Source organism: Vulpes lagopus, chromosome 7 (assembly GCF_018345385.1).
Source record: "Vulpes lagopus strain Blue_001 chromosome 7, ASM1834538v1, whole genome shotgun sequence".
Lineage (NCBI taxonomy): Eukaryota > Metazoa > Chordata > Mammalia > Carnivora > Canidae > Vulpes > Vulpes lagopus.
The window spans coordinates 45,251,663-45,265,564 of NC_054830.1; the positions used below are offsets into that span (position 1 = coordinate 45,251,663).

General features: G+C 39.5%; 1 protein-coding gene across 10 annotated transcripts in view; it reads left to right on the forward strand.

Annotated features, from left to right (window-relative positions):
- ITPR1 (inositol 1,4,5-trisphosphate receptor type 1) overlaps window positions 1-13,902 on the forward strand; it is a 319,907-nt gene that overhangs the window by 105,868 nt on the left and 200,137 nt on the right. For all 10 annotated transcript variants that reach the window (XM_041762303.1, XM_041762302.1, XM_041762300.1 and 7 more), the window contains exon 5: window positions 10,712-10,827. In XM_041762303.1, the coding sequence (XP_041618237.1) occupies window positions 10,712-10,827 (116 nt within the window). The remainder of the gene's footprint in view (window positions 1-10,711; window positions 10,828-13,902) is intronic.

Below are 13,902 nucleotides of genomic sequence, written 5' to 3' on the forward strand. Positions count from 1 at the left end.
CCAGGGATGCTGCTAAATATCCTACAGTGCACAGGACAGCCTGCCACAACAAATAATTATAGGTAATATCCACAATGCCTACAACAGTGTTGAGGAATCCTCGTATAATCACCTTTGTTTGAGGGGAGGTTATCATTTTTGAAATGCTTCTTGGAAAACTTTTATTATAATAAGCCACTATTTTGGGTGGCAATGTGTATCTTTCAGGTAGATGTTTTGGGGAGAGAAGTTTAATAATCATCATTCTTGGCAAATATTTTGACTTCAAAAGGCTGCTGATGGTATTCTGTGTGTGTTTGCAAAGATAAAAATAAAGTGTAAGTAAAGGAAAACATAGGTCATGAAATTCAGAAAACGACTTTTCATTTAGGGTAAATATATGACCTCTTTGACTCTTGATTTGTTTGGTTAATTCCTTTTTGCTGGGTCAGAGTCAGTGAAACTCTGACTTCCTTCCAGTGAAAGGGCTTCTTTGGAAGGAATCTGTTTATTGACAGTATGAGTAATATGTAAAAAGCCAAAAACCTGTGGAGGAGAGGTCCTGCTCACAAATGACAGGGACCAGTTGGGAAATCTCCCACAAAGGGGGCAAAGTACTAAGGGGCTCAGAGTTGGCTTTCTGGGTTTTCAGTGGAGACCAGTAGAGAAAGGACCAGAGCGAGACAAGTGAGATAGTGTCTTCTCTTGGTTGTTTGTGTTCACTTGCCCTCTTATCCTCTGTGGAGAAGTGGGTGCAAGCCTGCAACGACGGGTTTGTTGATTTCTTGAATACAAGATGGAGAACAAGTGAAGAAAATGCACTGTTGAGGTTTCCAGGTAGGGGAGAGTAGGAGAGAGCAGGTTAGCAGTATCGGCTTTTCTCATGGTCAGCTGTGGGCCATGTTGGAAGGTCTGGCCCACTTCATAGAGAAGTAAGGTAATTCTGGGGCTGATATGCTGCATATAATGCAACAGATTTCTTACTCTTTCTATATCGTCTGTCCCTCTTCCTGCCTCACCCCTTGGCTTCAGCAATAGACCCTGCAAAGCTCGATTGAGGGGCCTTCTCTCAATCTGACTCTCTCACCTCTACACACATTGGATTAGGTGACTTTTCTGCTTCATACCTTCTAGAATTACTGGTGGGCTCCTCTCTCTCCCTGAGGACATTTAGGACCAGATTTTACTGACTCTTTGTCTCTAGTCCACCGGCACTTAAGAAATGTTTGGTGAATGAAGGAGAAATCAAATTATTTTGAGACAGCCTGTGTTTCCTTTGTGTAATGGGAGTTTCTAATTTGAAAAATATTTTTTCCAGGAGGATCCCAGGATGACCAGTCCAATAGCTTATGTAACTCCTTTTAGACTGGATGTTCCAGACCTTCTGAATGCCCTTTTGTAGGAGATTTGACATATTCACAGAGGTGAACAAGTGCTGTAGCTGTCTAAATAGCTAGGGCTATTACACAGTGAAATTTCATTTGCCTTTAAGTCTGAGAGGTGCCAGGGATGTAGAATTATGTCAGAGAAGAGCTTTCTTTCCATGGTCCATGGAATTACAAGCTATTCGATCTAACTTAGAGCTGGGCATCCTCTCATTTTTGGGTGCATTTCAGTGAATTGTATTTTTTTCTTTTTTCTGTTAAAGATTTATTTATTTCAGAGAGCTCAAGAGCATGCTTGGGGGTGGTGGGGAGGGGCAGAAAAAAAGGATCTCAAGCAGACTCCCTGTTGAACATGGTTCCCCCCGCATGGACGTTTGATCTCACAATCCTGAGATCATGACCTGAGCTGAAACCAAGAATCAGATAGTCAACCAACTGAGCCACTCAGGTGCCCCCACTCTATTACATTTCTTATTTGACCAGTCTATCCACCTTTTCCTTTACAGAATATATTGATTTTCAGGTAGATTGGCAAATTGGACCAGGTTACATATAAAACAGGATTTCCTTTTAACTTAAAACAACATTGTTTTGAACTTGGTGAATACTTTGGGTTTTATAAAAATTTCATACTTAAAAAGAAATTTCACAGATGTTTTTACTATATAAAATTTTAAGCCTAGGGATGCCCAGGTGGCTCAGCGGTTGAGTGTCTGCCTTTGGCTCAGGGCGTGATCCCAGAGTCCTAGGATCGAGTCCCACATTGGGCTCTCTGCATGGAGCCTGCTTCTTCCTCTGCCTGCATCTCTGCCTTTCTCTCTCTCTGTATCTGTCATGAATAAATAAATAAAATCCTAAAAAAATAAAATTTTAAGCCTATATACAAGATGAAAGAATAATAGTATAGTGAACTTCCATGTACCCAAAACCCACCTTTAACAGTTACCAACTCATGGCCAATCTTGTTTCATCTGCATCCCCCATTCCCCTCTCCCTGATTAGTTTGAAGCAAATAGACATCCTAGCATTTTGTTACAGATTGCATTTTTAAACTGTTGCCTATTAATGGTATTATATTTGGCTACTACAGGGAGTCAGTGGGGAAAAGCCTGTCTCAGTCACAGTCTCTCTGGGTGTTAGGCGTTGGGCCAGGGAATGCTCATTGCCCAGGGTGTCCTGCGAGTAATGCAAATAACTGAGGCCATTTGGGGAGGCAGTGATGTAATCTCTGTTGTGCCTTTCCTCTTCTCCATTATAAACCAGCAAATGCCCAACCCAAACCCCTGGCAAAACAAATCATGTTTTCCCAGCAGTGGAAATCAGACACTATTGTTAACCTTTCTACATAACGGGAAAGTGTGTTTAATCCTCTTTTTTGTGAGAACAGCTATTTCATTATTATCTTTTATTGAGGTATTACATACGCACACAAATATACATATATACACATGTACTTTAAGTGCAGATATCATAGAAGTTGTACTCTCTGTCTCTCATGACCCCCACTCACATTGAGGTAGAGACCACTTCCAGCACCTCAGAAAGTGCCCCTTCCCAGGAAATATTACCCCCCAACAAAGGTAACCAGTATTCATGCCCTGTATCTATAGATTAGTTATGCTTGTTCTTGAATTCATATAAATAGATTCTTTGTTTTGTTTTGTTTTGACTTCTTTCGCTCAAAACAATGTGAAATCCATCTATGTTGTATGAAACAATAGTTGGTTATCCATTACAGTGTTTCCTCCTAGCATTGCAGTGTAGAATGAATATGCAGTTGGTTTATCCATTCTATCACAAGGGTGAATATTTATTGAGTGTTTACTCTGTGGCAGCATCTGTACTAAGTGTTTTAAATGAAGTAGTTAATTTAATCTTCTAAGTTAGTTTGTAGTTAGCTGTTGTGGTTATTGCCCTTTTATAGGCAAGAGACAAAAACCTACAGGGATGAGATAATTTTCTCCAAGATGATACAGCTAACATGATAGAGCTGAGGTTTAAATCCAGTCAGCTAGACTGCAGAGCAGTGTGCACTTCAGCCTTTCCATCTCTGGGTTTTCTGTGACTTACCTGACCTGGAATATATGCTTCCATGTACTCTATCAGATCTCAAGGGTCTGTGGTCCCTTAGGGATGACTCGTTTGCCAGAGGAAGACATGCAGACACAGAGAGCTTTAGTAACCTGGCCAACACTGCTCAGCTAGTGAGGGATGGAACCATGGCTGGAGTACCCAGAGCTTTCCAGATTTGCTGTCTCTTCCTTTTTGGCATTGTCTTTGGTGATGTTAAAAGCCTTTGTTTGTTTCCATTGCCAGCAGAGTGCAGTGGTTTTTCACTCTGTAGGTCAGCTCGGACTCTTGGTTGTAAGCAACAGAAACTAAGATAAGCCAAAAAAGCAAACTGCTGGAAGAACAGTGGGTAGCTCACAAAATCAATAGGGAGGCAGCCAGGCTTAGGCATTACTGGAGCTGTTAGGGGCACAACAAGGTTCCTGCTTAGGAACCCTTTTGGGGATGGGGGAAGAGGACACTGCCCCTGTTGCAAAGACCCATTACCCCTCATTGATACACTATGCATATTGCCCAGGGACATCTGACCCTGCTATCACAGTGATGTTTAGCTGGCTCTGGGTCTCTGCATCTGTCCAGGTGCAGAGGGCAGGGCACTGACATTCCAAAGATTGGCAGCTGCCTGTGCTAAGGCTGCAGCTGGAAGGAACTTGTGTACACTTTGGTCTTGCATAAATGGGAAGAGGCCTTGCTTTTTTAAAGTAATTTTTTACTTTCTATCTTTGGGTTAAAGCTGATCCATTTCAAGTAATGCTTGCAAATAGGTAAATAAAAATTTACTTGATTGAACTAAAGTAGATCAAAAAGGAAGTGTCCACCTGTGTTTCCACTTTTTAAATGTGTTTGTGAATGATGGCTCTACAGCCATGAAAACTGATAAAGGCAGAGAATAGCAGGCTAGCCTGTAGTCAGCTTGGGTTTTCTTTCTTTCTTTCTTTTTTTTTTTTTTTTTTACATGTATTTTAAAAATTGAAATATGTTTGACATATAACATTATATAAATCTAAGGTATGGAACTCTTGATAATTTGATATGTTTATATATCGTAATATGATTGCCATTGTAGCAATAATTAGCATCTCTATCACATTACATTATCTTTTTTTTTTTTTACCGATTGGAATAATTCTGTCTGTTAGCAAATCTGATGTTTATAGTATACTACTGTTGTCTACATTCCCTATCCTGTACTTTAGTTCTCTAGGGCTTATTTACTACCTGTCGTAAGTTTAAACAGTATCTGTCCTGAGTTTTCTACCCACAGAAAGCATCTGCTTGCCTAAGGGGGAACACTACCTTGTTTTCCTTTGTCTTTTAATAACAGTGTGTATTTTTTTTTACAGACAGGTAATGAAAGGTTTATTTGGCAGTCCGAGTTGGCAAATGTCACTTAACTTCAAAGGGCTCCTGTCATGACTTGGGAAATGTGATTAGCAAGCAACAGACACAACAATGTGTTGTACTGGTTTCCTCTTTTAGTGAACTGGAGTTAATTACTTGTTCAGGGAAGGCTTTTGTTGAAAATAGAGTAGGTTTTGCTGTAGTGAACTGCCACTTTAGAGTTCTTCCACCTTGAATATCCATTTATTCATTGGCCTGATATTTTACTGAATGCAGTGGAGACAGAATGATGAATAAGGCAGGTAAGTCCTGCCCTTGTGAGACTTTCAGTGTAGCAAAGTTGAGTTGGGAGGATACTTAAAATATGGATTGTTTTGTATTCCCCTTTCAATACTTCTTTTTAAATCTTAACTGCCTTACTGGGGAATTAATCCTCTGCTTTTTCTTTGTTAATCACGCTGTCTGTTCTTTTGAAATTTTTGTTCCTCTGCCTCTTACCCTGTTGAAAAGAGGGCAACATATGAATGATCAACCCTGAAATTTTTCATACTTGTAACTTACATACCTCTCCCCTTGATTTCTCTCCATATAAAATTGTGTTTATGTATGATAGGTGAAATGAAGAATTTCAAAAAAAAATAGGTTGTTGATCATTTGTGTTTTTGGTCATTGAAGTAGGTTTGAAGAGCCCAAATTCTATGAGAGAAGGGACTGTTTTTGTCTGATTAATTGCTACAACACTGAGTGGTGGGTGGTGGTGAGAGAGTGTGGCATTCAGAGGGACAGACAGCCAGAGGCTGGCTAGGTACACAGCAAATGCCTTCTTCCTGGGCGCTCAGCTGAACTACATTTTTTAACTCCTTGTAGCATGGTGGGGTCATGTGAGATTGGCTATCATTGATAACTGGCTATCAATACAGGTTTTATGTTACTTGCAAACCAGTAGAGTTTCTCACTCTCTTTCCTGGAATCTCCTCCTTCAAGTGGACATGGAGACTCGGGGGCCTGGCTGTGAGACATATCTTTGGGATATATGCGCTGTAGCAGAATTGCTGGATTATATGTTACAGGTTCTATGTATCTACATAACTTGACTCACCCTAGTAGTGTACCTATCAACAGTGCAGAAGATTTCTGTATTCCCACTGATCCATGGCATTATCCATCTTGCTGCCTTTTGTCACTCATTTGCAGAATGATAACTAAGCAAGAACTGAAATGCTTTTGGGTACAAAAAGGTTGTTTAAAAAAGTTAAGCATTTTCATTGATACTTGCACATTCTTTAAAAAAGTGAAATATGAGGGGTTTGGAATGAATTTCATAGATATGGCGTTTTCTTTTGTGGGTGATAACAATATTTTGGAACTAGGTAGAGGTGATTGCACAACATTGCGGTGTACTGAATGCCACTGAATCATTCACTTTAAAATGATTAGTTTAATGTTATGTGAATTTCACCTCAAAAAAGTTCAAACATTGATAAAATGCAGAATAAAAATAACAGTCCTATATCTGATACCTCATGCCTTCCACGTTCCAGAGGCAGCAATTTAGAATATTTTAACATATTTTACTGGTATTTACCCGTTTTTCTAGACGATGTGTATCTCTTGATGTCTGTAGATTAATCTATTATAAATCTCTTCTGTTGACTTCCTGTTATTACAGATGAGGTTGGCTTTCTGACACCCTCTGCTCCTCTTCCATCCTCACATTAGAGTTATACCACTTCTTTTTGGCTAGACTAGTATTCAGTCTTTGATTTTTGTGACTATGTAAATATTGTTTGCTCTTGAGCTATCAACATACTTGATTTTAATGTGCAGCTTTCCCGTGGAGTTAGTAATAATCTTATTTTTCTTTGTGTACATAATTCTTTCATAGCACATACTGAGTCTTCTCTCCTTGTGAAAAGCCTCTGTATGTTTCCATGTAGGAGGGGGATGGAGGCATCTCACTCCTAGTTCCCACCACCGTGCTCAGCCCCTGGAGCCCTTTGTCCTTGCTCTGGGTTGGGCAGTAATGTGTCCTGCACAGTGTTATCCTGGGTTCCTGAGCTTTTCCAGGGTTCCACTGAGCAAACTGGCTTCCTTCTCCCTGGTACCCCTCTGCAGATACTCAGGCTTCATGTCTCTTTATCTATCCATCCCTCCATCCTCTTTGCATATTCATTTATTGCAACTTAGGAAGACGGAATTGAGTTTAGTAGAGGGTGGATTTGGGTTTTTCTGTTTTCTTCTGGGGAGAGGGAAAGAGGGAAGAAGGGTCTTTATTCTGCCCTCCCTGGTCACAGATGGGTAGTAGCTACATTGTATTTATAAAGCTGACTTCCTCAACTTTTCTCCTCTTCAGCATCTCTATCCTTCTCCTGCCCCCTGCCCTTACTCCTTAAATAATTCCTGTATTTCCAACCTGCTAGGTGGTGGATGGCTTATTCAACATTTCAGCTTGAATGCTTCATAGGCATCTCAAACTAAGCATAGTTAAAATTAGTAATTTCTTCTTTTCTCCCCAAATCTACCCCTCCCAGCCTTCCTTTTCTTAGTAGGCACCAATAACAAAAAGGAGGCTCCCTTATTAGGTTCTTTGCTTATAGCCTTTGGTTGCTTCTCACTGCTGTTAAAAGAATAATTACATGCCTCACCAGGGTCTATACAATCCTACATAATGCAGCATCTGCTTGTGTCTCTGGCCATGTCTCTTGTAACTCTTCCTGTTGCCTGGTACCTTCCAGGCCATCTTTTCAAATTTTTTTTAACCTTATCAAAATTTCTTTCACTGAAGGGCCTTTGCACTTGCTAGTCCTTTTGCATGGAAGGCTTTGCCTCCTGATGTTTATCAAGTGGCTCCTTCACACCCTTCAGTTCTCTGTCAGACACCACTGTCCTGGGGGTGCCCGTCCTGATGACCTTGTGTAAGATGCAGCTCCCCTCCAGCAGGATATTGTGTCAGTATATAATTCTTTCCTCCACCATACTTTTGACTTGAGTAATTCAAGTTGTGTCTTTAGTTTTTTGCTGTCATGAAGAAACTTGCAAGATGGGCTCAGTGTTCTGTTTTCAGCACCCAGCACACACTAGGCACTTTAGTAAATGGTAACTGAATTAGTGAATAGATTCCTGGGCACTTAGAACTGGAGGTGTCTTGAGACAACTTCCCTGTCATTACTTGGGGGAGCTGTAGAGATGATAACACAACCTGGGCATTAATTCAGCAACGATCACTTGCACTCTTTCTGTACTCCTAGGCCCTGGGTAACAGGTACATGCCAAACAGACAAAAATCTCTGCACTCAGGAGCCTTTTGTTCTAGAGATGTGGATGGTGTGTAGAGAACAGGGTTTCGGCTGTTCTTTGGCAGCCTTTATTATCTTAGTCCCTAGGAGGCTCCCTCTGAGAGAGCTTCTTTGCTTTCTCCCCCAGGCACCCTGTTGCGGAGGGCTCCATAAACACCTATGGCTCCTCTTGACTTCTTCTGGGGTTTGTTTGTTTGTTTGTTTTTTGTTTTCTCTAACGTGGGGCTTGAACTCACTACCCTGAGATCAAGACCTGAGCTGAGATCAAGAGTCTGACACTTAAATGACTGAGCCACCCAGGCGCCCCTTGACTTCTCTTAACTATGCACCACAAGTGCTCATTTCATAGTTAATGCATCTTCAAGCAGTTGACTGTTCTCTCTCCAACCAAGTTCTGGGATGCTGTTTAAACCATAGAAGATCACCCATGGCCTGTTCTGTCTGGGTTCCAGCCCACTCAGCCCTTCAGCACTTAACCCAACCCTCTATTCAGCAAACTACTTCTGTGTTAGCCCAGTATGGCATCTGCTAAAGCTTAGGAATATTCAGGAGTAATTTTTTGAAAGCTTAGTTTAGTTTATTCTTCAAAGGCCTAAAATAACCCTTGTCACATAAGGTATTCTTTGTGGCATTTCTTTGGCGTGAGATCAAACCACTGTGTATGTGTGTATATGTACGTGTGTGCACACATTGTGTGTACATGCATATATAAATATATATACACACACATATATATACACACACATGTATACACACACATGCGCACACACACACAGGTACTCCTTTCTCTCAAATATGTATTATATATTCTTCTACTGGATTTCCTGTATTTGTGTGTTTCTATACTTAGCACAGTATTAGAATCCAGTGGAACTTTAATTTTGCCCTGCTGTGCCGTCCAAATAGCAAAGGGCAATGTGGAGCCGCTGACTTGCAGAATTTTGGAAGGTTAGTTTAACATCACATTTGAATTGCTTAATTTAATTTTCTCTTTGAATCAGTTGCTAAGCAACTGGGAAGACAGGACAAAATCAGCAAGGCTAATTTGGTTCTGTTACTAGTTTGTTAGCATTTCTTATATTTACATAGCTGGTTGGTTGTAAATATGCTTAATCCAATGCAATGTTTTGTCCAAGGAAAACAGTTAGTATAGAAGTTATGGCAAGGCTTTGGTTGAATTGATAGTACTTAAATTTATACTCTCATCCTAGGTGAAGGTAAAGTCAGTCACCCGAAGTTTTGAACCTGTATTGTGTAGCCCAATTATTTAAGTGGGGTGTTTGACTTGGCTGTCCCAGGAACACTTGTAGAATGGTACTTTCCATTGCATGTTAATCCCTTGGCATTATAGTTCCAGCCTGATTGTTCCTAGAATCAACTTAAATTCTTTTGTTTGCAATTCATACCATTTAGCAATTATCATATGAAGTGTGTTGGAGGAAAAAAAATAGACCATTTTACTCTCATTATTGATGAAATTTGAAATTGTTTACTTTATTTGGCCCATAAAATAAGTTCTCTGTCAAATATTAATACCAATGGCATACCTGTTTTTGAATGCCTTTTAAGTGACGTGATTATCAAGGAAATCACCTTTGTCCAGCCCACCTCTGTTTACTGCCAAAGATAGGACCTTTAAAGCTGATAGTTTCCCGGTTGTATGTGATTATTTACATGGTAAATGGGGGTTCACATATGTCAAACTGGTAGGAATATTGTCTCGATGATATTAAGTTGCTACTGATACAGTAAATGACAGTAATCTGTGGCTTTCATAAGATGTGGGGACAGCAGTTCTATCTTTTAATAGATTATTTGTGGTGTCCTTTGTTTTCTAAAAATCTAGATGACCTCTTTTATATGCCCTAATGATTACTTTGAATAGATGGATTATGTTCTTGATAATTATGGGTATCAGTGGTTTGGTTTTATATTTACCTTATAACTGCTTATGACTAAGTAGAATTATTTAGTGAAGAAGATTACAGAAAGGAGGAAAATACTTGTTCTACAATTAAATGATCTTTTATATTTTTTTCCCAACAGTGTCAATTATTTGTTCAGTACTTTGTAAAAATTCATTGATCCCAACTAGAAGAAATAGTCTGAATTAGAGCAAAGTCCTAGTTGATGATAGCAAATTAACTTTTGTTGTTTTGAGAGAGTTATTTGGTGAAGACCATAACTAGGTATTTTCCTATTCAAGGTCCTTTAAGAGAATCTGTTTCAGTCTGTTTCAGTGAACAAATGAGAATAAGTGTGTGGTTAGTAGATTGAAATTTCCTTAGAAGCTTGTTCTTGAAATACTTCAGGGTATACTTTTTCCAAACCTGGGTTTTCGTTCCAGAATTATTAATTTTACTCTACAAATTACTTAACCATTTGAAAAACCCAATTATGTCAAAATGTAAACTTCTCAGGGAATAAGCTTAACTGGCTGTGTGACAGTGACATTGAATTAACTGACTTTCTGAAAGCCTCAGTTTCCTCACCTGGCACCTCACATGTGGTGTGAATTAAAGGTCAGAGGAGAGATTCCTAAAAGGGCCTTGTCTTGTCATTTGTACTTACGTATAATGTTTTTTCATAGGTTGAGTGCATCTGGTTTCTCAAAAACACTTTTATTTGTTTCACTTCTAGATTGCCTCTTTAAGCTATGTCCCATGAATCGCTACTCTGCCCAGAAACAGTTCTGGAAAGCTGCTAAGCCGGGAGCCAACAGCACAACAGATGCGGTGTTGCTCAACAAACTGCATGTACGTATTGTGAGGGGCCTTCCCTTGATGAGGGTCTTAGGAGCGGCCACCTGAGTTGTGTCTGAGTAAAATGGATTAGTTATGCAACTCTCCAGCTCTGGGCACTGCCTTTCACATGTCCTTTGATAAAAGGATGAAAGGGAACTGGCCCTAAGGAAAGAAAGTCCTAGTCATCCTGGGATACCTTGAGAGTTACTGTTTTCTTAGCCAGTGTCTTTCTTGGATGACTCTAGCTAAGAGTACCAGTTATGAGCGCAAGTTCTTGAGGCAAATCCTGGCTACGTCCCTCACTCATTGCTGATTTTGGGAAAGTTAATTAGCTCTTTGGTGGCTTCGTTACCTTCTTATAAAATAGGAACGTTAATTATATCCACATCAGAAGATTAGTGTGAGAAGTACATAAATGAAGCCTATAAAAGGCACATAAACAGTGCCTGCAACATAAGTGCTTAATATATTTTAGCGTATCATTGTATTTATCTTAACTATTAGTTGGCATATAAATGAGAAGCTTATTCTACTGCTGATGTGCTCTGTGACGATGAGCAAGTTTTTGAGCCTCCCTGAGCATATTTCTCCCTCTGTAAAATGATGACATCATTTTCTAGTGTCTAGTATCTAGATGACCTAATTTTTCTCTGAGGCTAATTTGTACGGAACTACTTTGCGATGTTTAGAAGAAGGACATGACATATATCCAATATAGTATTATTAAAATTGCAACCTGTTCACTATCCCCCTTTATTGCTTTATTTTTCTCAGTGTCATTTATCATAATTTTTCTAATTTATTTTATTGGCTGGCTCCCCCACGAGTATATAAACTACTTGAGGGCACAGGTTTGTGTTAGGTTTGTTCATTGTTGTCTCTCTCATGCCTACAATATGTGAGACTTAGTGATTTATTTCACTTCATTTTTTTAAGCACCATAGTCTGTTAATAATTTTGCTACCTTTGTGCTTTCAGTCTGTCAATTTAGAACATTCTTCTCCTGACTCTTCCTAAGACAAGACCTTTGCCTCCTTCATATCTCTGTTTGTTACTTCAGTGAGGTCTCTTCTCACCTCCTTATCTAAGCAATCCCCTGCTGAATTTCCTCCCCTACAACACTCTCTATTTTTCTCAGCACTGATAATAGTCTGCAGGTATATTTAGTACTTCCCTTAATTATCCTCCCTCATTCATTAAAATGACCACTCCACAAGCTGAGGAACAGTGACTGGCTTGTTCACTGCAGTGTCCCTAGTGCCTGTGATAGTATCTGGCATATAGTAGGTGTTTACGAAATATTTGTTAAATGAATGAGCACCATTGTAGGTGATCAGGATAAAACTGTGACAGCATCTGAATCCTCTTGGAGCTTAATAGCTAATAAGGAGTAATAGCTAATAAGGAGTAAAGAGGTGGTGACAAGATAGTGAAGCAAGTAGTATTACAAGGTGAACCTAAAAGTGCCTAGGAGGTTGTGGGAACACCTAGAAGGGGCACCCAAATCCATCTTTGTGAATAAGTGTAGGTGATGTGATAGTCAGGGAGGGCTTCCTCGAGGAAGAAGTGACAAACCTCAGTCTGAGACACCTGCGAAGGGTGTAGAGAGTAGAGGAGAAGAAGAAAGAACAGAAACAAATAGGTTGGTTTGAATACTTCAGGAATTGCATCATTACTTTCATGATTTTAGGGCAGACATTCTCAAGCCCAACAGACTCCGTCTTAATAGAAAATACTACGTAACTATGAACAGGAAATAACATTCATAAATAATACAAACTCTGAAGACACCAGATTTAAAAAATGAATTATAAAGGAAAAATAAAAAGAAAGTAATAAATCTTACAATTGTGTGCTTTAGTAAGTTAATGCTTGGGCAGGATTACTCTAGAGGACTTAAGGAAGTAAATAAATGCTCACTCCTGTTTGCATAAACTCTGAATGAGGCAGCCAAAGACTGTGACTCAGGTAGGTGTGTAGTCCTGGCCCCCAAAAAACATGTTTTTCATAAGTAATTTTCCAAAATGGTGAGCAGATCTTGGTAGTGTTACAAAGAGTGCAAAGTACATTCTTCCTTTTTTTAAAATAGACTTGCATTTTGGGTAAATGTTTTAGTGGTAATTAAACCATGTAAAACTCTGTGTTGATATGTAAAGTGTAGGTAGGAGCTAGACCTAGAAATTACAGATAGCCTTTTAACCCATGTGAATGTCAACCAGACATAAAACTATACGATGGCATAAAACTAGGATGAATGATGCTTTTTCCTTATACAACACTGTACTATGCATTTTGGGGCATCCAGCATCCCTGGCTCCTACCCATTGAATATCACTAGCACCCCCTGCATCCCCCAACCATTATGATGTCTCAGGGTCCTCCTGAAGTCAGTGCTGGGACTATGTGAATCTAGTTGAATGGGTCGGGCAAGATAGTTTAATCTTGCACATCTCTCTCATTAGCTCGTTAGTACTTATGCCTTTTGGGATTATCTCAGAGGAAGTATGTGTTTCATAGTTCTGACTTTTCTTTTTCTGGTATGAAAATCATTCTGTTCAATGAGATCTTATTCATACCTCTCAAAAACCTTCTTTTTTCTATGCTTATTATAGCAGGAGTTGTAAATTCAGATTCCTTTCGACCATGCAGGAAGCCAACAGGAATAAAAGGAACTTGGTAGGCCTGGTTGCTAAGTGGAATGTTCATGTGTGTGGGTTCACAGGGGGGCAGTTCCTTCCCCTTGCTGTTGCCATGTGGGAAGGTGAGCCCAGAGCTGCTGCTGCATTTGCTACTTTTTGAAGAGAAGCTAAAAATTCATGCTTTATATCTGAGATCTCAACTTTTAAAAAATGTCAGCACCTATTCAATTAAAATTTGAAGCATACATTCAGTACAATAATGTCTCAAGCTGGATGGGGTTGTTTAGCCACCCGTTTGCAACCTGTGATTAAGTGTTATGTTTCCTTTCAATGGAAATTCCTTTTAATGCTCCTTCCCATGAATGAGCTGTGAAAAAAACTTCAGTTGAAAAAAAAAATTAATCTTGAAGGTGATCAAGAACTCTGAACTCTTTATTAAAAAGAAAAA